Source organism: Diabrotica undecimpunctata, chromosome 7 (genome assembly GCF_040954645.1).
Source record: "Diabrotica undecimpunctata isolate CICGRU chromosome 7, icDiaUnde3, whole genome shotgun sequence".
Classification (NCBI taxonomy): domain Eukaryota; kingdom Metazoa; phylum Arthropoda; class Insecta; order Coleoptera; family Chrysomelidae; genus Diabrotica; species Diabrotica undecimpunctata.
The window spans coordinates 23,822,679-23,848,875 of NC_092809.1; the positions used below are offsets into that span (position 1 = coordinate 23,822,679).

Genomic DNA, 26,197 nt, shown 5'->3' on the forward strand with positions numbered 1-26,197 from the left:
GAAAGCCCATTTAAAAACAAACAGCGTTGTTTACATAAAAATGAGAAGAAGAAGAAGAAGAACAAAAAGTAGAAACAGAAATTCCCAAATAGCAATCATCTCTTATTGATCAACTTAAAAAAACTGGTATAATCAATTTATCATTAAAAAGCTTCCAAAGAATTTACCATCTTTATTTTTGTGTGCATTGTGGCATGTCAATTTCTCGTAAATTTAAAATTTTGGTCAGTTTGTACCAAAAATATATTCTGTAGAAAGTTTTTATGACCATATGTGCATATACGAATAAAGTACTTAAGCTCCCCCATGTAATAAAGTAGTTTCGAGTCTGGGAAATCCACTTTAAATAAAATCTCTTCTATAAAAAAGATTATAAAAACACCTGTATGCCTCGATATCAGTTAGTTTCTAGTTTGCCACCAAAATTAATGGCGATATTAAAATTGTGTTTAATATCGATATAGTTTTTGTGGTAAAACCCGTATTTTTACGGTAAGATTCATAATTCTTTGTCTAGCTATCTTCATTCAGTATAAAGAAGTAATTTTCTTTACTTCTTAGGGTTTGAATGACGCCACACATTCTAAGCCAGATCCCATGTTATCAGTATGTTACCAAAATTTTCCTGTTGGCGAAGGTGAACGCAGCCTAATCATCCTTTCTGATACATCTGGGTATCTGCTTATTTCTTTACTTAGCTTCCGCATATAGAATTCCCAAAGTTAACAATCTGTAAGCCAATCGACCAGTTGGTTTAAAGTGAGTGCCATAAATTATATTGACAATTTATTTTTTTGCGGTTAATTAGACACATTAGATTTTATTATTAAATTTGCTTATTTTTATTATTAGTAAGCAATGTTGTTTGGAGAGAACATAAACTTTTATAAACTATTTTTAATTATTAAGTATAAGATTTATGAACATTCCTATTCTTTCGTAGCTTAGCTTTAAGATAAAAGAAATTAAGGTTTTTTTTTAGGTTCCGAATTACAGCCTTGGATCTTTCTATTGTATTATTTTTTGCTTTGGAAAACTTATTAAGTATTAATTGAATTAATTTTAACTTTCTTTTATTTAAACTTATTAAAAAGCTGTAATCTGTTCGGTTCATAAAATTACTTACTACAATATGGTTGTATGTTTTTGAATTTTTAGGAAAATTAATAAATACATTTTTTAAAGTCTACAATTTTGTTTGTATTATTTTATTGACGATATAATTTTTTTCACAGCTTATAGATAATTATATCGATTTTAGTAGTTTTGCTTAGATAATTTATTAATTTATTTTGTCACAATCTGAGTCCTTTATAAGTCTTGGGTCAAGACTATAATGGCGTGCTAATTTTTGCAGTTTCTAGAATTCAGTATTTTTTTGTCTCCCTTTGTCAAACTTATATTTCGTTTTTTGGTTATTAAATATCTATTAAGATTTATTTGTTGCTTTTCAATTAATCATATCCTTACCCACCTCCAATGAAGCTCCCGAATTGAGCAACGAGACCTCTGGAGAAGATTGTAAACAATCTCCTGTCAATTAACAAACGATAAAATGTTCAGGTTGTACAAAATTATAGCATACTTTGTGCATTGGTTTATAAGATGAGGATGCTAGCCGAATTATCCGAATGAGAAATAAAAATATAAAAGTAATCTGCAATATATTATGTGATACTACTGATGACAAATTCGAAGCATTAAAAGAATTTCTTAGAAATCTTATTGAAAATAAAATGCAGGAATTAAGAAGGAAATTCGCTAAAATTAATTCATCAGCAACATCAGAAGTCCAGGAAGACAATTCAGGATGCAGTTGGCCGTATGAACCGTTTACATAATATATTTAATTCTATTTAATGTCCCAGAAACCCATAGCATTTCCTATGTATGTTTTCCATCTTGTTGCAGGTCTTCCTTTGCTACGGTGGGTCCCAGGCCAATATGTCCGTACTACTGTAGGGCTCTGTTTTCCAATTTTTTGTAATTGAGCATTCTACTTCCATTCTCTTCCATATTTCCTCTTTTCTTACTCTATTCGCTCTGGAAATTTGTACATCTCATAGAGTCCAGTTTAACTGTTCTCTTGTTTTATTTCGTATTGATGTTGTCATTGTCCATACCTCCGCTCCATATAGGATAATATTCCTCACTATGCTCTGAAAGATCCTTTCTTGGTTTCTTTGGGTAGAGTGTTGTTCCATATTACTCCTTGGAGTACTTTCGTAGCTTGTTTTCATCGTGCTATTTATATTTCTATATCTTTTATACAAGTACCATCTCGGCTATTTATAGACCCTAAATACTTAAAAGTCTTACAACTCCTAATAGTCTCTTCTTCTAAACTTCGTGTAAATCTACAACTTCGGATCCAATACATAAGTATTCGGTATTACTCTGTATATCATCATCATACGTGGCTCGACAATCTGTTGTGGATCTTGGCCTGCTCACAAAGAATTCTCCACTCCTCTCGATTCTTGGCAACTTTCCTCCATCTTCTGACCCTTAGAGTCTGCAGGTCTTCTTCCACATCATTAATCCATCTGCTTTGTGGTCGTCCTCTACTTTGGTAAATCCTCTACTTTGGATGTTAATCTGTTCGTGTATTCCTGATCTGACATCCTAGTAATGTGTCCAGCTCATCTAAATCTTTGCACTTTAACGAATTTCACAATATCTGGATCGGTGTATAATTGATATAGTTCAAAGTTGTACCTTCGACGCCATTTTTTATTTACGGCCCCAAAAATCTTTTTAAGAATTTTTCTCTCAAAAGTACCAAGAAGTCTTTCATCATTTTGATACAAGGTCCACGTTTTGGTCCCATATATCAAAACTGATCTTATTAAGCTCTTGTATATATAGAGCTTTACTACACGTTTTATATTTTTATTTTTTAAATGTTTCTGGAGACCGTAAACAGTTCTGTTTGCTATTGCTGTGCGTCTTTTCATTTCGTCGCTTGTTGTGTTTGTTGCTTTTACTAGCGATCCAAGATATGTGAACTCTTTGACTTGCTTAAAGGTATGGTTGTTAATTTGAATTCTCTGTTGAATATTTCGGGGGTTTTTAGAAACCAACATATATTTGGTTTTTTCTCGTTTACAACAAGTCCTAATTCACTTGCCGCCGCGTCCGCAAGCCCTGTAAAATACTGCACCATATCTATCATACTTCTGCCCACTATAACTATAACGTCAGCGAATGCGAGAATTTGCGTCGATCTATTAAAAATAGTTTCATTCATTCTAATATTTAATTGTCTGATTGCCTTTTTCAAGGCAATATTAAAGAGGAGACACGCCGGAGCGTCCCTCTGTCTTAGACCATTATTAATGTCAAAGAACTTGAAGTTTTCTCCTTCAATTTTACCGCATGAGCTTAAGTTTTGCATTGTTAGTTGGGTCAACTTAACTAACTTAGGTGGGATCCCAAATTATATCATTGCAATATATTATGCAGTTCGTTTCAAACTGTCATAGGCTGCTTTAAAGTCAACGAAGAGATGGTGTGTATCTATGTTATATTCTAGTGACTTTTCTAGAAGTTACTTATCTGCTTGAATCTGATGTGTAGTTTACTTTCCATCAGTAAATCCGCATTGATATTGACCAACCACATCCTTTGTAAAAAGTCTTTCAAACAATATATTGCCCATAATTTTATACGCAGATGCTAACAATGTAATGCCGTTGCAGTTCTTACACTCCAGTTGATCACCCTTTCTATTAAACGGACATATTATTCCCTTTAGCCACCCTTCTAGTACTAATTCATTCTGCCATCTAAATACTATTAGTTTATTGATTGCTGCAAAAACTTGATCACTACCTTTTTTATACATTTCCTAACAGGTTTCATGGATTCCTGAGTCTTTATTGTCTTTGGGTTTTAGGATGGCATTTGACACTTCTTCTCTTGTTAGGTCTTCACTGTGTAGTTGACGTTGTAGATTTTGTTGATTGTCTATGTTGTAACCTCCTTCAATATCGTTTATATATTTATTGTTTATATGTTCGCTGAAATGTTGTACCCATCTGTTAAGAACTGAGTTTTTATCATGTAGGATTTCCCATCATCTTATCATTATCATGTAGGTAATTTATTTTTTGTTATTATTTCGTTTAGTAATACCATCACTGTCCATATCATTTTTTTAATATTAAAAAATGTAAACAAATATTTCATAACCATCATCATAGTCATTACCATCTTAGCAGATGTGTTGTGGTTCACCATTGAGCTTGAGCAGCTGGAATATTTTTCTCTAATAATATTTGTCAACTAGTCGAGATCATAGGTTACATGTGCAGCCTCAGTATACAGTCGTCTCCACGTCCACATTTCAAAACCGTCTATGTGTTTGTATACAGTGATGAGTGTCTTACCACCCGGCTTTTTAACACAGTACTTTCGAAAATAAAGTAAAAATTCTTCAAACATAAAAGAACGTTCCAAATAAATGTACTTACAAAAAATGTTTAAACAGGTAGAAATTCTATAAAAATATTCTAAATAAACGTATTTTATTCTAATCAAATGTATTTACCAAAAATGTTCGAATAAGCCTCCATTAGCAACAGAACAATAACCCAATCTATTATAAAAGTTTCGTCTAACATTAGTTAATGTTTCTGGAGTAATACCTCTCATTGAATCAAAGATCTTTTCTTTTAATTCTTGGAGAGAATTAGGCCTATCGTCTTCAATTCCATATAGTTTGGACTTGATATATCCCCACATAAAAAAATTATTAGGTTCAAGATCAGGTGATCTTGCAGGCCAAAATATATCTCCGTGACCACTAATCAATCGATTAGGAAAAGTCGCACTGAGATATTCACTAACGATGCGAGAATCATGTGCAGGACAACCATCGTGTTGAAACCATATGGAATCGAAAGGTATTGGTAAATTACGAAGGGCTGGGACAATTTGATTTTGCAGATGTTCCAGGTATTTCCGCCCAGTCAACATACCGTCTATAAAAAATGGACCAATGACATGATTCCGTATTATGCCTCCCCAAACATTTACTTTTCGAGGACGCTAGGTACGAGCGACATAAATCTGACGAGGATTTCCTCGAGACCAATACCGAGCATTCATTGAATTGTGACGGCCATGCAATGAAAACGTACATTCATCGGTGAACTAAACGTTCTCTAAAAAATGTTTATCTTGATGTGACATTTCCATTGCAGTTTGACAAAATTCTAAACGTCTATATTAATCCCCAGGGAATTGTTCGTTGGATCTATAAAGTTTATAGGGACGGTATCCATGTCTTTTCAAAATTTTACCTACTCTAAATCTTGAAATTCCATATTGTTGTCCGAGACGAGATGTTGATTGGATAGGATTTTGCTCAATACTTGCACAAATCAAAGTGTTCCTTAGTTCCAAATCTGGATTTACCTCCTTTCGTCCACGAACTCTTCTTGGAGCGAACACTGATCCATAAGTAAAAAAAATTACATTACATTATCATATTTTTTATTATTTTTTGACTGAATAAAATAAAAATTTTATACTTGGTGTGAAATAAACCCCAACCTTCTTGTCAATAGACCACGTCTCTAACTATTACACCAATTCCATGTACAATAATTGTTTTCAGACAGAACATACCTACCTTTAGTTTAGTCAAATATTTCAGTTGAGTTATTTTTATTATTAACTAACTTAAAGATTTATAATTTAAAATCGCTACTAATTAATGATTTTACTATAATATATCTTAATTTATTCGATAATTTATTCTAACATCAGAAATTATTAAAATAAAATATTTTCGAGGTCATCCGTATAATTATGACTGAAGTCAAATAGCCACGTCTAAAACTAGTTTATCTCGTACTATCTCACAACTTAATCTATCTTCTATTCTTTCCGCTATTTTGCCGAGTGGTAAGACACTCATCACTGTATATGTATTTTAAATAATTATATTTCCTTTGATTTATTTTCTGTCATTTTTTTAATGTTTCTTAATTTATAAAAAAATCTTTTTTCATAACCGTTTTTTATTAATTTATATTCATGCGTATTTTAATAAGAGTCCTGACTATTGAGTGCCTTCCTTTCTTTCCTTACTTTCATTAAATTTGATTTGGTTGCGACTATGTAGAACAGCTTAAATAGCGGTAAAGTTAAGTAATATATTAATTTAATTAATTTAGGGCAGTATGGGAAAATGCCTTTTAAATTAACAGCGTTGTGTAAATTGACAAATTATAGTAACTTGGCTCTATACTTACTATTAATCTTACAGAGAGCTCAAACGTAAACCAGGCATTACACATATGGTCCACAATTTGGAAATATGGATAAGGCTTTGTACAATTTATGTAAGCTGGATCCTCTGGTTCACATTTTTCTCGCATTCCAGGATGGGTTTTTAAACAAAAGGAGAACACTGATACGCAAATGAAGAAAACTGAAGCACCCGCTACAATCTGTAACAAACATTGTTGTCATTAATCATGCATATATTATAAAATTTGCGTTATTAAGAAACATCGACTTACTAATAAATCAAGCAAAAAATAAAGACAATATTTATCTACTTAATAGCAATATATACTACTACAAATATACTACTTTTTGAAATAATCTTGTGTAATAAATAAGCTAGCTACCTTGTGGTATACAGTAATATACATAATATACATAATATACATACATAAATATACACTTATTATAAAATAAAATGACTATTTGACTTGATCTATTTTAATAATTTTGCTTTTAAAATAAAGGAAGGTTAAAAAGGTGAGAAAATATGATAAAATTATGAGCAAAATAGTAAAAACAACAATTTTATTTTCATATACACTAGTGGCCAAAATTCTGGAAACTTTTCAAAAATTTTAGTTCCTTAGTATTTCTCTTTTTCACAAGATTAATGTTATTTATAAGTTTATCTATAATGTTATTACATCGTTTTATGCTTCTACTTAATATTTAACATCCATTTTAGGGGGAAAATACTTTAAAAATTTAAAAATAAATAAAACAACAACCGTTAGCTATTAGTAGATATATTTAAAAAAATGGTACAATGATTATTATCAACAAAATTAGTATTTGGTAGGATAACCTTTGTTTTTTAAGACAGACTCAATTCTGCGAGGCATGGAGTTGACGAGACGAGCCAAATCTTCTGGTGTAATAACTCTAAACCAGTTTTGAATAATGGCTTCTATCAGTTCTCTCTTGTTGTATCAATAAGGGCGGGGAACCGCCCGATTTAAATGAATATATGAACAATATTGAAAGGGGAATTAAAGATAAATATAATAATATTATTGATCTAGAAAATCGTTACAGACCAGGCGATAAATGTCCTTATTTCGTGTTTGTTGTGCACAAATAAAAAAATCATGGAAGACTTTTCCCAATGAAAATCGGTCACTACCTACTCCCTGATGAAGCAATAAGTAAAGAAGTAGAGGATATAAAGTCAGTAGGAATAAACCGCGTGAAAGTTATATTTAAAACTTTGGAATCGGCTAGTTAATCATTATGTCATTAAAAAAAAATCTAGTTGCATATATCGGTAAATTCTACACCTACAAAAAGGTTATATGAAATGGACTTTAACATTAAGCCTGATGAAAACTTTTTTTTGAGAGGGTTCAATTAAGTTAAAAAATGTAGAGTTGATGGTTATGGCGGGGTAGGCATTTTTATAGCGGAAGGGGTAGTTTTTAAAGAGGTTAATACTATTCAATCGTCAAACAAAGAGTTAGAAGTTTGTGCAATTACTTTATCTGCTATAAACTTGTCAATAGTATCTATTTACCGACCACCCGATGTGGTTGTCAATTTTACCGATTGGACAGAATTATTTCAGCGGTTCAAGGCCCATACTCTCTTTTGCGAAGACTTTAACGCGCACCATGATAGTTGGGGACCTATGCCTGATGATCGACATGGAAAAATATCTTGTTGTAATAAATGATGGAACTCCCACTAGATTATACATTAGTGGAAATCATTCAGCGGTGGACATAACATTAACTTCCCATTTTTTAGTTGATAAATTAACTTCGACCGACTTAGACGATACAATAGGATTAGACCACTACCCAATAGCTATCGATATCCAAATTAATCCTTCATATTTTTTAATAAATCCCTCTACTAAATGGAATGACACATTCGCAGACTGGGAATTATTTCAAATACTCTTGAAAAAGGATGTTACTGAGTTGTTTATTTAAAATAATGTAAGTGATGCAGCAGCATTTTTCGAGATGATTCCCACTGCAGCGACTCTGTCTATGCCTGTTAAAAAATCTTTTACTCCCATTTCTCTTAGACCGTTGTGGTGGGATCAGGAATGTATTAAGATGATAGAAAAACAGAAAACGGCCTTAAAAAATTAGAGAACTCAGTCCAATCATAATAATTATTTAATATATCAAAACGTAGCTGCCCAAACTAAACGTTTATTTAAAAACAAACAACGTTGCAGCTGGATTAACTTTCTAAATAAGCTTAACAAAAATACACCACTGACCGAAATTTGAAAGTTCGTTAAAGCTGTAAATAACAAAAATTTTATTTGTCCCAACAAACCCCTTTCAAAAAAATTAATAGATCAAATCAAATTCTAAACAAAATAGGTCCTCCTTCTGCTTCTAATTTCGTAGTAAAACCATTTAACAAATTTCTATTTAATTACGAAGATGAATTGTCTTCTTCTTTCACAATGAACGAACTCCATTTAGCGATTAAAAATAGTCGGAACACTGCTCCCGGGTTAGATGGCTTTACCTATAAAATAATTTATAATTTACCATATTCTGCAAACTTTTTCTTTTGCAGTTATTTAATGACTGGTGGAGGAAACAAAAATATTCAGACTGCTTTAAAAATATTATAATTTGCCTTAAACTTAAACCGTATAAAGATCCAGAAATTACATCATCATACCGTCCAATCTCGTTAATATTATTTGTCACCAAAATATTCAAAAGATTAATTAAGGTTAGATTAGAACATTTTGTTGAATATAGATCCCTATTACCAAGCATTCAATATGGTTTTCGTAGAGGACGAGGAACAATCGATGCTGTGAGTCATTTAGTTTCAGAAATACAAATAAGTTTTTCCAGAAACCTATATACATTATGTTTATTTATAGATCTATCAGGGGCCTATGATGTAGTTGACCTAAATATTTTAGCAAAAAAATGGAAACAATTGGAATAAATAAAACCGTATGTGCCAATATCGTAAGTCTCTTTTATAATAGAAAAATATTTATTAGGGATCATAATAATGTATTATTTATAATAATATATAATAGAGTGGTTAAGTGACATGGGTTTTAGTGTTTCTCAGGATAAGACTGCCTTGGTATGTTTTACTCGGCACCGAGTTAGAACTGCTAGAGCTGCTTGTCTAGATGAATTCACGATTCCATTCGTCGACGAATATAAGTACTTAGGTATAGTATTAGATAAAAAATTGCTTTGGACTAACCACATAAAATATATTAAAAAGATATGCGAAAAAGCCATGAATCTGCTAAAAGTAGTTTCCAAGAAAAAATGGGGAGCTGATGTTACTGTATCGTACACATTCTACAAAGCATATATTCGTTCCGTATTGGACTATGGCTGTACATTATAAGGGACAACATCTAAAACGAATCTAGTAATCATATACAATACAAAGCTTTAAAAATTTGTATGGGTCTAATGATGTCATCGCTTACCAAGCAGTCCTTGCAGAAATACACGAACTTCCGTTAAATACACGTAGACAGTATTTAGGTGAAAAACAAATAATTAAATAAAGTGCATTTAATACGAATATGATCCAAAAAATAGCTTTTATTAATACTTGTAACCTTACAACACCTTATTGGAGAATAAAAAACTCCCCTCCCTTGTCAGATGGCTTTATTAATACCAATCAATATGACATTTTTATATTCAATAGTCCCAAATATCCAATATGAATATAGTTATCAAAGTATCATATTTCGGCCAACCATTATATACCCTGAATATACAGAAAGCGCTAATTTAAATAACCTAAATACTCTCAACCACATTGACTGCTTTTGGAAAAAATGTTATTAAAATATTTACAGATAGGTCCAAATGTGAGAACAGGTGCAGCATTTTTTGTTTCAGACATCAACCATGTCGCAAAATTTAGACTAGCAGATACACTCTCTATGTACAGTGCTGAGTCAATCGGGATAAAAAAAAGCCTACTATGGTGCATACTAAATCCATTTCAAACGGTTTCTATTATGTCAGATTCAAAGTCCGTTTTGCAAGCAATTGAAGGATCTCCAATAAATATTTATAACCAAGAATTAATTTGTGAAATAAAAAACTTATTAACCAAGTAAATCAACAAAATAAAAAAATAATTCTCATATGGGTAAAAGGTCACAGCGGTATTATTGCTAGAAAGGTGGACTATCGTAAATTTGACGACGCTCCTCGGTTTTCGCCGCAGTTCGGGTGCAGTCGCGTAACCTCTGCCCATACACTTCTCAGTAGCTGTTTCTTTAGTCTTGATTTAACAGGCGGTGAGTGCGTTTCTCCACTACTGTATTTATGTATTAGATTTTTTGAGGGCACGTCGTCAATTTTACGAAAGTCCACCTTCTACGTTAGTTTTTTTCTCTCAAGTTTATTTGGACGCCGGTGACGTTTTTGGTAAGTCATTATCTAATTCTTTTTTATATTTGTAGTAAATATTATTTTATTTAATTGTAGCACTATGTCATCACGAAAACCTTTAACGGCAAGTGAAATAAACGATGAAATACAGCGTATAATGAATGGTGAAGATAGTGAGCAGGAACCTTTTGAAGATAGTGGAAGTGACTGGGAGTTAGAAGAAGATGCTTTGGAGTTTGAATCGGACGATTCAGATGAAGAAGATGACTCTAAAAATAGTGATAATTCCAAAATTTTCCAGCCATCCAGTGTATCCAGTTCATCTGTAAATTTAATGGATGCAGATATAAAAGCAATAGTGGTGGAAAGCGAAAAATCTACAGAAGAAGTACCTGGAACATCAGGTGAGAACTCCACTGTTTCTCAGTTTATTGTAAATCCGGGAAAGGCTCTAAAAGGTAAAAACGGGCATAAGTGGTCAAACAAAATACCTTCATTGTCAAAAAGAACGGCAGCTAGAAATATTATTCATTTTATAGCTGGTCCCAAAGGAAATGCCAAAAACTACACAAAAGTTGAAGAATATTTCTTACATTTTTTTTCAGAGGATATATTATGTCGTACTCTGTTACACTCAAATACTGAAATTACAAGACAATCTAAAAAATATGCCAGTCGTCCTAATATTTCTGACATGAGTAAAAATGAGCTACAAGCTTTATTGGCAATTTTGATAATGTCTGCAGCAAATAAAGACAGTCATCTATCTGTGAAATATATGTTTGACAGTAATATATCAGGAAAATTTTATCAGGCTTGCATGAGTGGTCAGCGTTTTAAATATCTCATAAACTGTCTTAGGTTTGATGAAAAAGAAACACGAAAAGAAAGGCAGCAAGATGATCCTTTTGCGCATATACGCGAAATATGGGACATTTTTATTACCACCTGCAGAGAATCATATACACCTTCATCCTATTTGACTATTGATGAACAGTTAGTAGGATTTCGAGGACGTTGCCCTTTTCGAATGTATTTACCTGATAAACCTAATTCGTATGGTCTCAAAATCGTAATGATGTGTGACAGCTCTTCGAAATATATGATCGATGCTATTCCTTATTTAGGCAAGAAAACCAATACAAATGGTTTGCCGTTGGGTACATATTTTGTAAAGGAACTTACAAAATCAGTTCATGGTAGTAACAGAAATATTACCATGGACAACTGGTTTACATCAGTTAGCTTAGCAGAGGAGTTATTAAAAGATCAGTACAAACTGACAATTATCGGAACTCTTCGCAAAAATAAAAGAGAAATTCCACAGGAATTGTTAAATGTAAAGAACAGAGTCCCCAATACATCTATGTTTTGTTTTGATAAAAGAAAGACATTGGTATCATATATGCCAAAGAAAAATAAGGTAGTTTTACTTCTTTCAACACTTCACGAAGGTGCTGATGTTTCCAAAATAAATGGCAAACCCACTATAATAACTGATTATAATGGAACAAAAGGCGGAGTGGATACATTTGATCAAATGTGTTCGAATATGAATGCGGGTCGTAAAACGAGGAGATGGCCTTTGTGTATCTTCTATAATATGATAAATATTGCAAGTATTAACTCGTGTGTTATTTACACCACAAACACATTAAAAGCAAACAGAACAGTTTTATCCAGATACGAATATATGGTTGAATTGGCTCGTCATCTCGCCGAACCCTGGCTGAGAGAACGATTGTGTATTCCAACTTTACGTCGAAATCTTAAGCAAAATATTAAAGATGTCCTCAAAATTTCCGAAGAAGTTGAACGTCCGTTACCTGAAAAAAAGAAACGCAAGGCATGTTTCCATTGTCCGAGTAAAAAGAGGCGCATGACTACCACATATTGCAACCAATGCCATCACGCTATATGTGGCGAACACCGAGGTAATATATGTACAATGTGTGCAAACGAGTAGTGTACATCGACTTTATTTATATGTGTACCACTTACTAATACTTACATTTTTTCTAATTTATTGTAATAAAAGTGTTTATAATTATATTTGTATTTTTTTTTCAATTTTTTGTTAGATGTCGTAAAAATTACGATAGTCCACCATAACTGTCAGTAAATAATAGTCCACCTTTCTAGGGTTAACAACAACTAAACATCATTTTTATTTATAGTAATATTAAAAGTACAATTAGTTAATGAGGCATTTTCAAAATTGAAACCGTGCAAAAATGTTCCCGACTCTTGATACGCATTGGTAATTGTTGATGATACTGATGGTCGAGAACAACTTTCAGCAATCATTCCCGATGTTGGCGAATCATGAGGGTTTAAAATTTTAGAGCATTATCGTTCTTATTTCTTATTGAATCCTTTATAAATATATCCTTCGGCAACCGTGCTTGATTTCCAGCCCCCATGTCGTTTGAGGCATTCTAGATTTCCGCCTCCATCAATTAAAAGTGTTGCTGAAGTTCGTCGTAAAGAGTGACCCGTGTATGCGCTTGCATCGTTTAAATTTAAATAACTAGCTACTTTTTGGGCTACTGCGCTGATCAAATGTATTCCCATGACGCTTCGGTAACACTTTCCATTTTGGTACTTGATAAAAAATCGGTTTTCTGTGAAATTTTCAGGCCGTAGTGATGCATACTTTTTATACAGTTTAATGTAGTTTTGACCAATTATCGTAAAAGATCTAATTTGTCGTGTTTTACTGTCTGGGATTTTGATAATTATTACATTTTCTTTATCCTCAATGTCCACAGTTTTCATTTTTACCATTTCGTCGCATCGACAGGCGCCGGTAACCCCAATTAACAAAACAATCTGAAATATGTATTTTTATAATTTAGTAGAGTATACTACATGCTTTGCAATATATTTTTTTTTACCTTTAATACTAAATACAACTTATCTGGCGCTTCAAACAAAAATTTATCAAACTCGTCTTTAGTGAAAACTTAGACTTCTTTGCAGTATATCCTTCGCTTGTTTTTTTCAGAAAGGCACGTAACTTTAAAAATTTGCTTTTATCCACATTTTTTCTAATAACTAACTCGGATTTTATCATAGAGTATCGTGACCACATTGTAGAAGATTTCCATTTATTTTCATTTTCCATTATATTAAAATATGCCAGTAAAACGTCTTCGGTAACTTGCCGTACTCCTCTTATATCGCACCACTCTTGGAAGTGCTTGTACGCTAACCGATACTTTATTCCGGACTTGGAGAGCCCCAAACGTGCTACTGCATCATTAGCCGCGGACTCAATTTCGTTTAGGTTTTCCATTTTCGCACTAAATTTTCGCTTGCGGTTGCAACAACAATAAGTTGTCTTTAATAATTGCAAACAACTGTCAAACAACTGTAACCAGGGAGACGAAAATCCCAAGGACGACTTAATTATTTTAATTTCTAACATCTAGACGACTTTGATAGTTGTCACAGTTAATTTCGAGTAAAAATAGCGTATGAATTGTACTATTTATGGTTGAAAATTGCTACGTTTGAAGAAAAAATAGTATACTTTATTCGGCAAAGAAGCGACTTTTCTTGACTTGTCCTCTATTACGCGCCGAACGAAGTGAGGGGCGTAAATATCGGGCGCGTCAAGAAAAGTCATGCTTCTCCGCCTCATAAAGTAATATACTATTTCTTATACCGACCTAACTACTAAACTAAAATAAGCTATTAAGTCAGATGGTCAGAATCTTACAATAATTTTAGCAAGACATCGAAAAATCTTTATTTCCAGCTTTACCCACAGCTTCCAAATAAAATACCGGACACAACTTTTAATTATATAAAAAGATATAAAAATGATAGGGCTACATATCTGTAGACTATATAATTCTATAAAAGAATAAAACACTCCTCTCCCTCTCAACATTGGTTCCTTGTTATCAAGCCATAATAAACGCTTTTTGATTCAATAATAAATTACGTTAAAGAAGCTAAAATCGATATTTAACATTTTGCACCTAATATGTAGCTATATTTACGTGTATGAATAAAAATAAATCCTGTGGCTAATAGACTGTGTCTAAGGCCATTCATTTCCTCTAGACACATACATACTATTTGTTTCCTTGCATGTACTGGCTTCTTTATCACGCACATATCAATAAAATTCAACCAAGTCTGTAAAAACCAATTCCTGAAATCGACACTTGCCAACGCGTATAATAGAATTTACAACCTTTTTTATTTCAGCTACAGCGCTTGCACTGTGTATAATAGTAAGCAAAATTGAATGAAATTTTAATGGAAGTAAACTCAGTTATCGTGTCAATTGTGTCTGAAAATAACTTGATAGGGATTTCAATCAGATGTAGAGACCACCATTTATTTTGTGTTAAAACTAGGGCAGCAGATTGTCAGTTCGTTAACTGATAATATCATACCTGAATAACCTTTTTGCTCTGGTATAAATTTGTAAGTTCACTGTCCAAAAAATTAATCTGTAAACCAAAAAATACATCAATCATTTTAAAAATAAACGTGATTAAATTTGTGAATTTTTACAAGTGAGTATTTGATATGTCTTATACAGTGTTTATCTAAATGAAAATATAAAATAGAAAACATAATAAAGAAAATATAATGTGACATAAATAAGATATAAAACAAATAAAATATAAAATATAAAATTAAAAAAAAAGTAGGTATATGCCTACCACTGTAAATTTTAAATATTTTACTCACCAAAACTCCAGAAAGCGTCTTTCGGCAGGTTTCAAAAAGTAAAGTTACTTTGTGGTTTCAATATAATCAGTGGTTAGGCTGACATATACATTTCGCAATATAAGATCAACAACTTGCGTTGTGGTTAACATATAAAATTTTTAACCCGAGTTAGGTTGCTGGTTTAGAGCTTTCATAGACATACAGTATAGGTAAAAGTTTATGGTCGGTATGGACCTTACGTGAGATGGAGTGAGAAACACCTCTTTAAAAAGAGAGATGTATATTAGGTCCGCCCTTTAAATATCGCCGAAAATACATGAGTGGAAATAATAAAAAAGGGGAAATTCAACGTTGCCAAACTTATTGGTTTTATTTGACCTGTTGTCTTTTTAGCACTTGAACAATGTTCTAAGCTAATCAAATTTGCTCGAAATGGATTTAAATGGCAGCTTACTGTTTTTTATTGGGAATATGCCACAATTTGACTTTACAATAAGTGTAATATAACATTTTGATTTCCACTTCGGAAATCGTTTTATATAAATAAAATTTATTAATGATTCGTATTTTAAGTACGATTTCCGAATTAAAAATCTAAACATCAAAATAAGCTTATTTTAAAGTCAGATTGTGCTTTATTTCCAATAAAAATAATAAACTGCATATAACGCCACAAACTTCATACAAAATTATTTGGCAACATCTCGTGTCGCGTGGTCAAAGCTCCGAATCAAAGTAGGGACACAGGTAACGAGGACGAGTAGAGATAAGTCGTTGACATTCTTATCGTTAAAGAGCGTAGGCGCAAAATTTCGGGCCAATGCTTTTTAAATGCATTCTTTTTTTTCGAATCCTGAGAAAACTAATAAATATTTTTGAAAAATTTAAACGCAGAATGAAAGAATACATTATTACCGAGGGCCGAAAGTCCTGAAAACTTCTATAATGTTTATTTTAATAAGTTACAGGGGTGAAAAAAAAATTTAGTGTGATTTTGAATTTCAAATATCTCATTCAAAAAAATTTCTTGTTTATTCTAAGGGACTTTCGGCCCTCGGTAATAATGTAATCTTTCATTCTGCCTTTAAATTTTTCAAAAATATTCGTCAGTTTTCTCAGTATTCGAAAAAAAAAAGAATGCATTTAAAAAGCATTGGCCTGAAATTTTACCGATTTCAACCGATTTTCGTAAACAAGTAACTATGATTGTTTAACAGTAGTTTCAAGTAAGAGAGTACCTACATAAACAAACATAATGACTTATCGTTTATGTGTATATTTATTGAAGTGAAAGAAACTAATGAAGGAGATATTTATTATAACTTGAAAAATAAACTCTTCTTCTCTTCTTCTACTTCTTGGAGATGTTTCGATCTGTTTAATTCTGAAGCTGCCTCTGGTTAATTTCCTGAGAGGTAGATTGTAAACTATTCCTTTATCTTTTAGGTGGTCTTCCTGGAGGTCTTGAACCGGGCGGGTTATTCTCTAGGGCAATTTTTGGGAGTCTATTCTCATCCATTCGTCTTACATCACTGTACCACATCCTTTTACGCTGGTAACTGATTATGCTGGTTACGCTGATTCCCCATCTTACAATATCTTGAATTTTGCACTGCTCTCTAACGTTTGTGTTTCTCACCCTGTCTCTTCTTGTTTTGCCCATTATTGTTCTTAGGGTTTTTATCTCGGCAACCCAAAAATAAACTAAACAATACAAATAGTAAATCGTACTTACATTTACATTACACGTTATTATTAAATCGCGATTCGTCTAAATTGACATTTAAAATTATAAGTTTTTCTACTTTACTTCTTGTTAACCGTGTTCTTCTTTTATTTAAAATTAAACCAGATTTTGAACATGTGTTCACATTTACAATACTTTATGAATATAGTGGTTAAGTTAGGATATACATGGCGATGGTTTTTCCACCATTGTAATGGACTCTCGATACAGGTGTACGTTTAGATGAGTCATGTCCAATTAATTACAACATGGACTTAAGTCATCTTTATCGGTTTCTTTTTCTTGTACTGGTTGATTTTCTATCTTCTTTTTCTTTTTTTATAGAAATAACCAGCTTCTTAACTCTTTCTTTTGTTTTTTTAGCTGCATTTTTATCAGAAAATCCCTGCACTTTAAATCGTGAATCCATAAATGTACATAATGACAATGTGCCACTCTTTTCTATCCCTCTAAATCTTTTTGCTAAACCCGATATTAGTAATTGTACTACGTCGGATACTATTTATGTAAGATTACCGTTTGCTAAAATTTTATTGCAAGATTCTTGCAGGCAGCGTACCATAACAATCACTGAACTACCCTTCAAGTATTTTTGGCCACTCATTGTACTTGTTATTTCTTTAAAAGGCCGTAAAATTTGAGAAAGTTGAGAACAAATAATCCAGTCTTCATTATTTAGATTTGGTCTAAGTCTAAGTCTGTATTAACTAATACCAATGTGGAACGGATTGCCTCTTCTAATTCGGTCATTCTTTTTAACATGTAATAGGTGAAGTTCTACCTAGTTTCCACGTCTTGGATTGGCCGTTTGGGAACTTTGTTATGTTTTAATTGATACTTTAAAGGCCTTTCTGAAGATAAGGTACTTTTTTGAAAAGTGTTTTTTGCCGAATTGTCGAAAAAAGACTTTTTATTTTATCTATTTGTACACGACAGCATTTAAGTGCATCCTCCACCAATAAATTTAACGTATGAGCAAAACAATTTAAATGTTTTCATTCCAAAACATCTTTAATACCTTTGACCCTATTTGAGTCATTATCAGTTACTGCAAAATTTACTTTTCGTTTTAGACCCCACTCATAATAATTTCACTAATTTCAAAAGCAATGTTTTCTGAATTGTGGTTTCCAGAAAAATGGCAGCAGCCTAATAAAACCGTTTTAAATTCTAAATTTTCGGTTAAATATTGTCCTGTTAATGCGATGTAACTCTCAGTTACTCCATATGTCCAGAGGTCAGTTTTCTACTTCTTTAACAACTTGTGATTTAATAATTTGCTCAGTTTTGATATAACATTCCTGAAGTAATGAACCTGTCGCAATGAACAAGTTTTTCTTGTTGTCGGTTTATATCCAGGAATCCACTCTGCAAACTTTTTAAAAGCTCGTTCTTCAACTATGGAAAACGGATGAAACGAGTCTTTGCATAGGTTTAGTAAATCCATATCTATTGGTTTCTTTTGTTCTAAACTAAAATTTTTATTAATGGAAGTATCCATCACTTTTTGACGCTTGGATGGCGGTGGCAGTATGTCAGTACTTGTAGTAGAAGTAGTCGAAATGGACAGAAATGCTTCAGGAGAAGTTTCAATCATTGCAATATTCAGAAAGTGGACCATAAAAGCTGCATCTTCTACAAATGTGCATTTTTTGAAAATAAAATTATTATTCTTATACTAGGTCAATAATTTTGTCTAAGAAAAATAATTCTTAATTGAATATTTACAATAAATAAATCCTTTAACGAACTATCAACAAATATTTGAAATCGAAAATGCAGATCAATCGTAAATCGAGACTCATTCATTAATAAGAACACCTAGTTATAAAAAACAAAAGAAAGAGTTAAGAAGCTGGGTATTTCTATAAAAAAAGAAAAAGAAGATTGTACTAGTGAAAATCAACCAGTACAAGAAAAAGAAACTGATAAAGATGACTTATGTCCATGATGTATTTTTGATGAATTAATTGGACATGACTCATCTAAACATACACCTGTATCGAGAGATATAAAAAAGTCAACATGTATTTGTCTGATGATATTACCCACAAAAAATTTTAAACGGAGATTGGAACTGTCCATTGCAGTGACGGAAAAACCATCGCCATGTATATCCTAACCACTATATTGATAAAATATTGTAGTATTGTAACAAAATCTGTTCCTAGTGAACACATGTTCAAAACCGGGTTTAATTTTAAATAAAAGAAGAACACGGTTAACAAGAAAAGTGGAAAAACTTTTTCCACTTTTTTTTATGTGAATAATACGATAATTTTTTTAAATGTAAATTTAGACGATTTGTGATTTAATAATGTGTAATGTAAATGTAAGTACTATTTGTATTGTTTAATTTATTTTTCAAGTTATAATAAATATATAATTCGTTAGTTTCTTTCAATATAATAGCCAATATGTTTGTTTGTGTACTTGCTTATTTGAAACTACTGGTAAACAATCAACTAGTTACAGTTTACGAAAAACGGTTTCGATAAAAATATCAACGACCCACCTCTAGTTTCATGGGTATATTAGAATCGGAAACAGAGATATGTAAAATATCTCTAATCGGAAATAATCGTCTCACTAATGGGCAATGGGTATCAATAAGAAATATGGAGGGGAGACCAAGGGGAAATATGATTGTTATCTTTGTCTATTCGCTGAAAATATGATTTTATATCTGTGTTAGATATCCTGTTAAATTTTACCATACCGACCATAAACTTTTACCTACACTGTATAATACGAGATAGACTGATCGTTCTATTATATGTCTATGAGAGCTTGAGCAATGAGCAGGTTAACCTAAACTAACCTAATATCCAATTCCGTATTGTTGACAGAATATATAGTGAAATTCACACTGAGATTACAGTAGGGTTAAGATAGGAATGAGCATTTCGACACCTCCTAAGTAAAGTATCGTAACCAACAAATTTCGGTTTTTCACTTTTTTTTTCATTTTCATGCATCTAAGCATGTAAACTAACGTATGGAATAATTAAAATTTCAATATTTCTAATAGAAGGCGTCCAAAATTAGAATGTAAAATGTCGTATCTTTACTTTTGTCCAAGTATACAATCGTATGTTCTACTACCGATATTATACGGGGGACGAAGATTTAATTGAAGAAAGTGAAAGAAATGAAGGTATGTATTATTGTGTATTGATATTTTGTAGTAAAATTAGTATTTTAATATAAACGTAATAATTTTTATCTTTACTGACGAAAAATATCCTAAGTTATATTTACTATACTTTACGCTGTTTGCGATATTAAAAAAAATATCGTGTGTATTAACCCTGCGTTGGTCGCATGGTGAGCGCAACGCTCATCGTTTTACTTTTTTCTTAACATTTTTCACAATTTTACTTACATTGGCCACTGCGCTCATGTAATCCTTCCTACTACTATTGTGTATAGAATGTTTTACGCAGAATTGTGATCGAGCAACCGTCAGTCTATTAACCAAGTATTGATTAAACGCAGATGTCGAGAAATTAGCGATTAGCTCACTCGCGACTAACGACGTGACGATTTTGAAAAGCTACAAACAATTTTTGTTGGGTTTTTTTATTGACTTTGTGTTTTAAATCATATAACTTTAAAATATTATTGTGTAATGGATCCTAAAGAAGAGGCCAGACTGTTAAAAATATATGAAGAATTGGAGCAAGAGGATTTGTTACTTGAACAGACGCAAGAGCAAAATTTGGACGATGAAGAAAGCGACATAGATTCAGTAGAAGTCAGTTCTAATCATGAGACAGACTCAGAGTTTTCGGCCGATGATACGACAAATACTATTTCAACGTTTTGGTCTGAAGATGGTCCCAAATATATCGGCATAGACAAAAAAACCATTTGGAAAGTTCACCTTGAGCGAAAAACTACCCGTATTTAACAGCACAATATTATTAAGGATGCTAAAACTCCATATGAAAGTTGGAACCTGCTCATAACAGATGATATCATTGAAGAAATTGTAACGTGCACAAATTTGTACCTAGAGAAAATTAGAGGCAACTATACAAGCGAACAAAATGTTTTAGATACTGACTGTGACAAAATAAAAGCAGTGTTTGGATTGTTGTACCTGGCAGGAGTTTTGAAATCTTGACACACCAACCTAAATGACCTATGGAGCAACGATTCTACAGCACCAGAGTTATTCAAAATAGTAATGCCCCTGAAACGTTTCTATTTGTTGCTTCGAGCACTATGTTTTGATAATATTTACACAAGAGCTGAACGCAAATTAATTGATAAGCTAGCTCCAATAAGAAATATATTTAAGAAATTTAGAAAGATGCCAAGCCTGCTACACGCCTGGTGAGAACTGTACTATTGACGAAATGCTGGAGGGTTTCTGTGGAAGGTGCAGCTTCAGGCAATATATCCCGAGTAAACCAAACAAATACCGGATAAAAATATTTGCGTTGGCTAAGAGTCGTGTATTTTATACTGTGAAAATGGAGATTTACGCAGGAAAGCAGCCTGATGGTCCACTTTGTATTGACAACAGTCCAGTCAGTGTGGTGAAATGATTGTGTGAACCCATTATGAATTCAGGACGAAATTTAACCTGTGATAACTGGTTCACGTCAGTTCCTTTGGCCGAAGAATTAAAAAAGAAAAAAATAACTTTAGTTGGGACAATTAGAAAAAACAAACGTGAAATTCCTGAAATATTTGTTGCAACTAAATAAAGGCCAATTCGTAGCAGTTTATTTGCTTTTGGTCGTGAATGTTTATTAGTTTCGTAGGTCCCAAAAAAATAAGTAGGTCCTGCTTTTGTCAACCCTCCATGAATATGACGAAATTATTATTATTATTATATTACAAATAAGGGCAGAGGAGCGAGCTCCTATTATGCCCAAAAATCAAAAATAAAAAAACATCCTTATAAAACTAATACCAATTATAAAGTTAAGTAAACATAAACAATTAAGTATATCATACAAAAGTTGAATGGTGAGACAATAAATAAATAAATAAATAATGCTGTCCAAGAAAAAAAATCCTATAAATAAAATAAACCACTATCAAGTTTATTTTTAAAGATGTTAACAGTAGTTGCCGATATGGTGTCTTGATCCAAATTGTTCCAAATATTAAAGATTCTATTTGGCAAGAAGTTCACCCTGGACCTTACAGTAGTTTGTTCCCTTTTCAATTTGTATCGATGGCCTCTTAATCTTTCGTCTTGATTCAAAGTGAATATGGTGCTTAGGTTCCCAAAGTTATGTTTTAAAATACGGAAGGACATAATTAGATCACCTCGAAGACGTCGCTGCTCGAATGTCGTAAGATGATAAGATGAGCCATGGATAATCTATCTTCATAGTTAGGTCTTACACGACCGTATACCAGTCTTGTAGCTTTACGCTGAATATTTTCAAGTAGGATCTTATCGCGAATGAGATCTGGATTCCACACTGGTCCGGCAAACTCAAGAATAGGTCTAACGTATATTGAGTAAAGTTTACAGAAGTTAGATATATATATATATATATATATATATATATATATATATATATATATATATTAAAAATTATATTATTAAATATATATATTAAATCTATATTAACTTATATATATTATATATATAAGTTAATATAAATTGACGAGGAAAGTGGTAAAGCTTGCAAACCAGCAGTGGTTACTTTTTACAATCAAACAAACTCGGGAGTAGATTCAGTGGACCAACTGAAGAGTCTTTATTCAGTGGCAAGAATCACATGTAGGTGGCCATTGACTGTTTTTTTTTTACTATGCTAAACATCGCTGGAATAAATGGAAACATTATATTTAGGACAAATGTATTAGCAAAGAATATAGACGCTTATAGAAAAATTTTTCACTGTTATTTTTTAAAGTCGGCAAAGGTTAAACAAGGTGGGACGCACGTTACAAACCAGAATGAAAGGTGGATCGAGGTGGATCAAGATTTTAGTACCACTAAGGAGCGGTCATATCAGCTCTATTATTGCTTCTAAAATATGAAAAAGTGGGGCAATAAATGCAACTTTAGATATTTTTATATGTAGATGCCGCGTAGTCGTAGAATAGGATTAAATTTTTGCGTTTTATAAAATTTTTTAAAGAAAATAATACTATTTTAACTTTTAATAAATTAATCTTTTTAGAAAAATTATTATGATTCAAATTTTTAATTGAAATATGTACAAATCTTAGGTATAATTCAGTTTAAGACTTCTTCTTCTTCTTCTTCAGCCTTCATTCATCCATTGTTGGACATAGGCCTCCTCCAATTGTTTCCACGCTTCCCTATCTTTTGCAATTCTCATCCATTGCTTTCCAGCTACAGCTTAAGACTATATTGTAATAATTTCACCAATATTCATTCATTGTGAAAATTATGTTTTAGATACTACTAGTTGTTATTTTAAAACAAGATAGTACCCATACAACGTAAAAACTTTCACATATACTATTCATTAAAAGGTACTGTTAAATATTTCAAAAATAAATCAGGAATGCTTTTTGTTGTTATTAAAAAATTATGGATGAAATGGAAGTTTGGAAGTTTCGGCAAAATGGAAAATTTCATAATTTAGTAAAAAGTTTGATTCAATTTTTTTTTTTTAATTGAAATTTTTTTAAAATGTTTCGTTAATTTTTGGGCAGAAAAACAGTATAATAAAAAGTTATGTGATGGTTTTTCGTTGTGTGGGAACAAACCTATTTTTAATTCAAAGTTATACAATTAAAAAAATAAACACTTTAAATATTGTAAATATCATACATTTTTAAGTTTCAAAATTAAAAATTTAACAATTTAATATATTAAAAATAAAGATTTTATTGTGAAAACACAAAAAAAAAGACAGTTTGCAAATCAATGGCATCGAAATTTGTTTAGGCGTAGATGCAAAGTTACCCGTTCGTACTCCTTTCCCACTTCCCCCTAACTACATATTTCATTATGAAATTGTCATGATAGTTTTAAGCCGACGGCCACGACGCCACGCTTTGAGTTTATGCAGCCACTCTCTTAAGCAGTGTTTTGAAGTATAAACCGTAACCAAATCGCCCATTTGAACTGCTCTTCTATAAGCATCTATATTCTTTGGTATTAGAATTCTGCCAACCAAGACGTGAGTATCTGAAAATTTTAGCCAGACAACTCATTACCCCACATATGCAAAAAAGAGCGGCCCAAAACTTGCCATTTCTGCTAACTTTGCAAATGGACCGTGGAAGTGATGACGTAGATTTTATTGACATATGTCAGTTTCACTTTCCAAACAAACCTTGTTTAGTGTGGATAATTTGTATTTTTCGTTATTTTTTCATTTTTTTTACAGAATCTTTCCGCTTTTTGCAATATCTAAGTATTCTAATAGTTACTACAACAATTTTACAAGGTTGTGTAAACAATAAAGCATGTTGTTTTATAAAAATAGAATAAAATGCATGTATCAATAAAGTAAGGTTAGAATGTCTTTAATTTAAACTTTTAAACTATATTTCATAGAAATAGAACACTGAATTATGATGGTATTATCTTAAAAACACTATACTTAAAAGAAAAAGCAGCAGAGGAAGCAAAATGTTAACTTTATAGAAATTAAAAAGTCTTGAGATTGGACATTTCAACTTTTGTTTGGAAAGTAATTGACAGTTGTGACGTCACACTTCCACGGTCCATTAAAAAATATCTGAATCTTCCTTTGACACAGAAACGAGAAAGGAAAATCAAGCAGGTGAAGGCCAAAATGCTCCTATTGCCCCAAGAAAAAAAATCGAAAAACAGCCTCAAAATGCGCCAAGTGTTTCAGAGCAATTTGTAAAGAACATACAATTAGCATTTGCACAGAGTGTGAACGCGACGAAGTTACTGAATCTGAGTAATTTTTTTATTATTCTAGTTGCTGTTTCAGAATTATGCTTATTTATGTAGATGTACCAAACTTTATATTTTATGTTTTATTCCTTTTTTTATTTTGTTAAAAATATTGCCTTTTTTTAGCTTTGATAAATAAATCATTATATTTATGCCTTTTGTTTTTTTCACTCATAAAAAGTCAAAATAAGTCATATACATGACAAGTGAGCTTCACGCTCACCTGCGACTAATGGTGGTTCATTTAACCATGCGACCAACGCAGGGTTAAATAAGATATTTTACACCGGGAAATAACTAAAAGTTATAAACGATTTACGTTGGCGTTTCATATTGTTTTTTTATCATATCTACTACTTGCCATAGATTACTCCGTTTAGTTATTTAAGTTACAATATTATAGTGTCAAAAAATTTTTGCATTTAGCTAATTTCATTTTCTTTTTCCAGAATCTCCTCTGCCATCGGATGTAGACAAAAGTGCAATAGAACAAATTATGGATTTTTTTATCAGATACGGTTTATAAAGATTTCAATAAAGTTCCTCCTTCCCCGTTTTCTGGTAAATATTTATAAATAAACAATAATAAATATAATAATAATCATATTATTTATAGGTAAACAAATATCTTGATCAACTGTTTATGTTTTTTAATTTATAAGCTCTTAAATGAAATAAATTGTTAAGATTTACAATTTTTATTTGAACCATTTTTTCTAAATTGTATAAGAAAAGATTTATAGGTAAAAACAATTATTTTTTTACGTTTTATGATTGTTTTAAAATAACAAAGCAATATCAGCTGTACGTCTTAAAGGATTTATGATCAGCTATCTATCATATACCTATTAGAACCCTCAAAGCAGACAAACTTATCATACTTGGTGATTTTAATATAAATTTTAAACTTGAATCTGAACCTTTCTTGATATTCAAAATCTTTTAACATCTTTTGGTCTAAAAACAACTATAAACGATTATACTAGAATCACATCCCAGTACAGTAGTTGCATCGACAACATTATGACAAATTTTTCTGAAACTATCTACAGAGTGGGCGTATTTAAACTTTGTTTTTCTGACCATCAAACTCAGTTTTTATTTATTGACTCTGAGCATAAAGTTGTTGACACTTATCAAACATTTCAATGGTTTATTACTTCTACTGGTTTACAGAAGCTTAAACGTGCGCTAGCTAGTACAAATATGGACTTTTTC

The 26,197-nt window shown here is 31.8% G+C and overlaps 1 protein-coding gene across 1 annotated transcript in view; it reads right to left on the reverse strand.

Moving 5' to 3' along the window:
* Positions 1–26,197, reverse strand: part of LOC140445067 (potassium voltage-gated channel protein Shaw-like) — a 555,968-nt gene that overhangs the window by 102,223 nt on the left and 427,548 nt on the right. Inside the window, exon 5 of the mRNA XM_072536858.1 lies at positions 6,264–6,461. Coding sequence (XP_072392959.1) covers positions 6,264–6,461 — 198 coding nt within the window. The remainder of the gene's footprint in view (positions 1–6,263; positions 6,462–26,197) is intronic.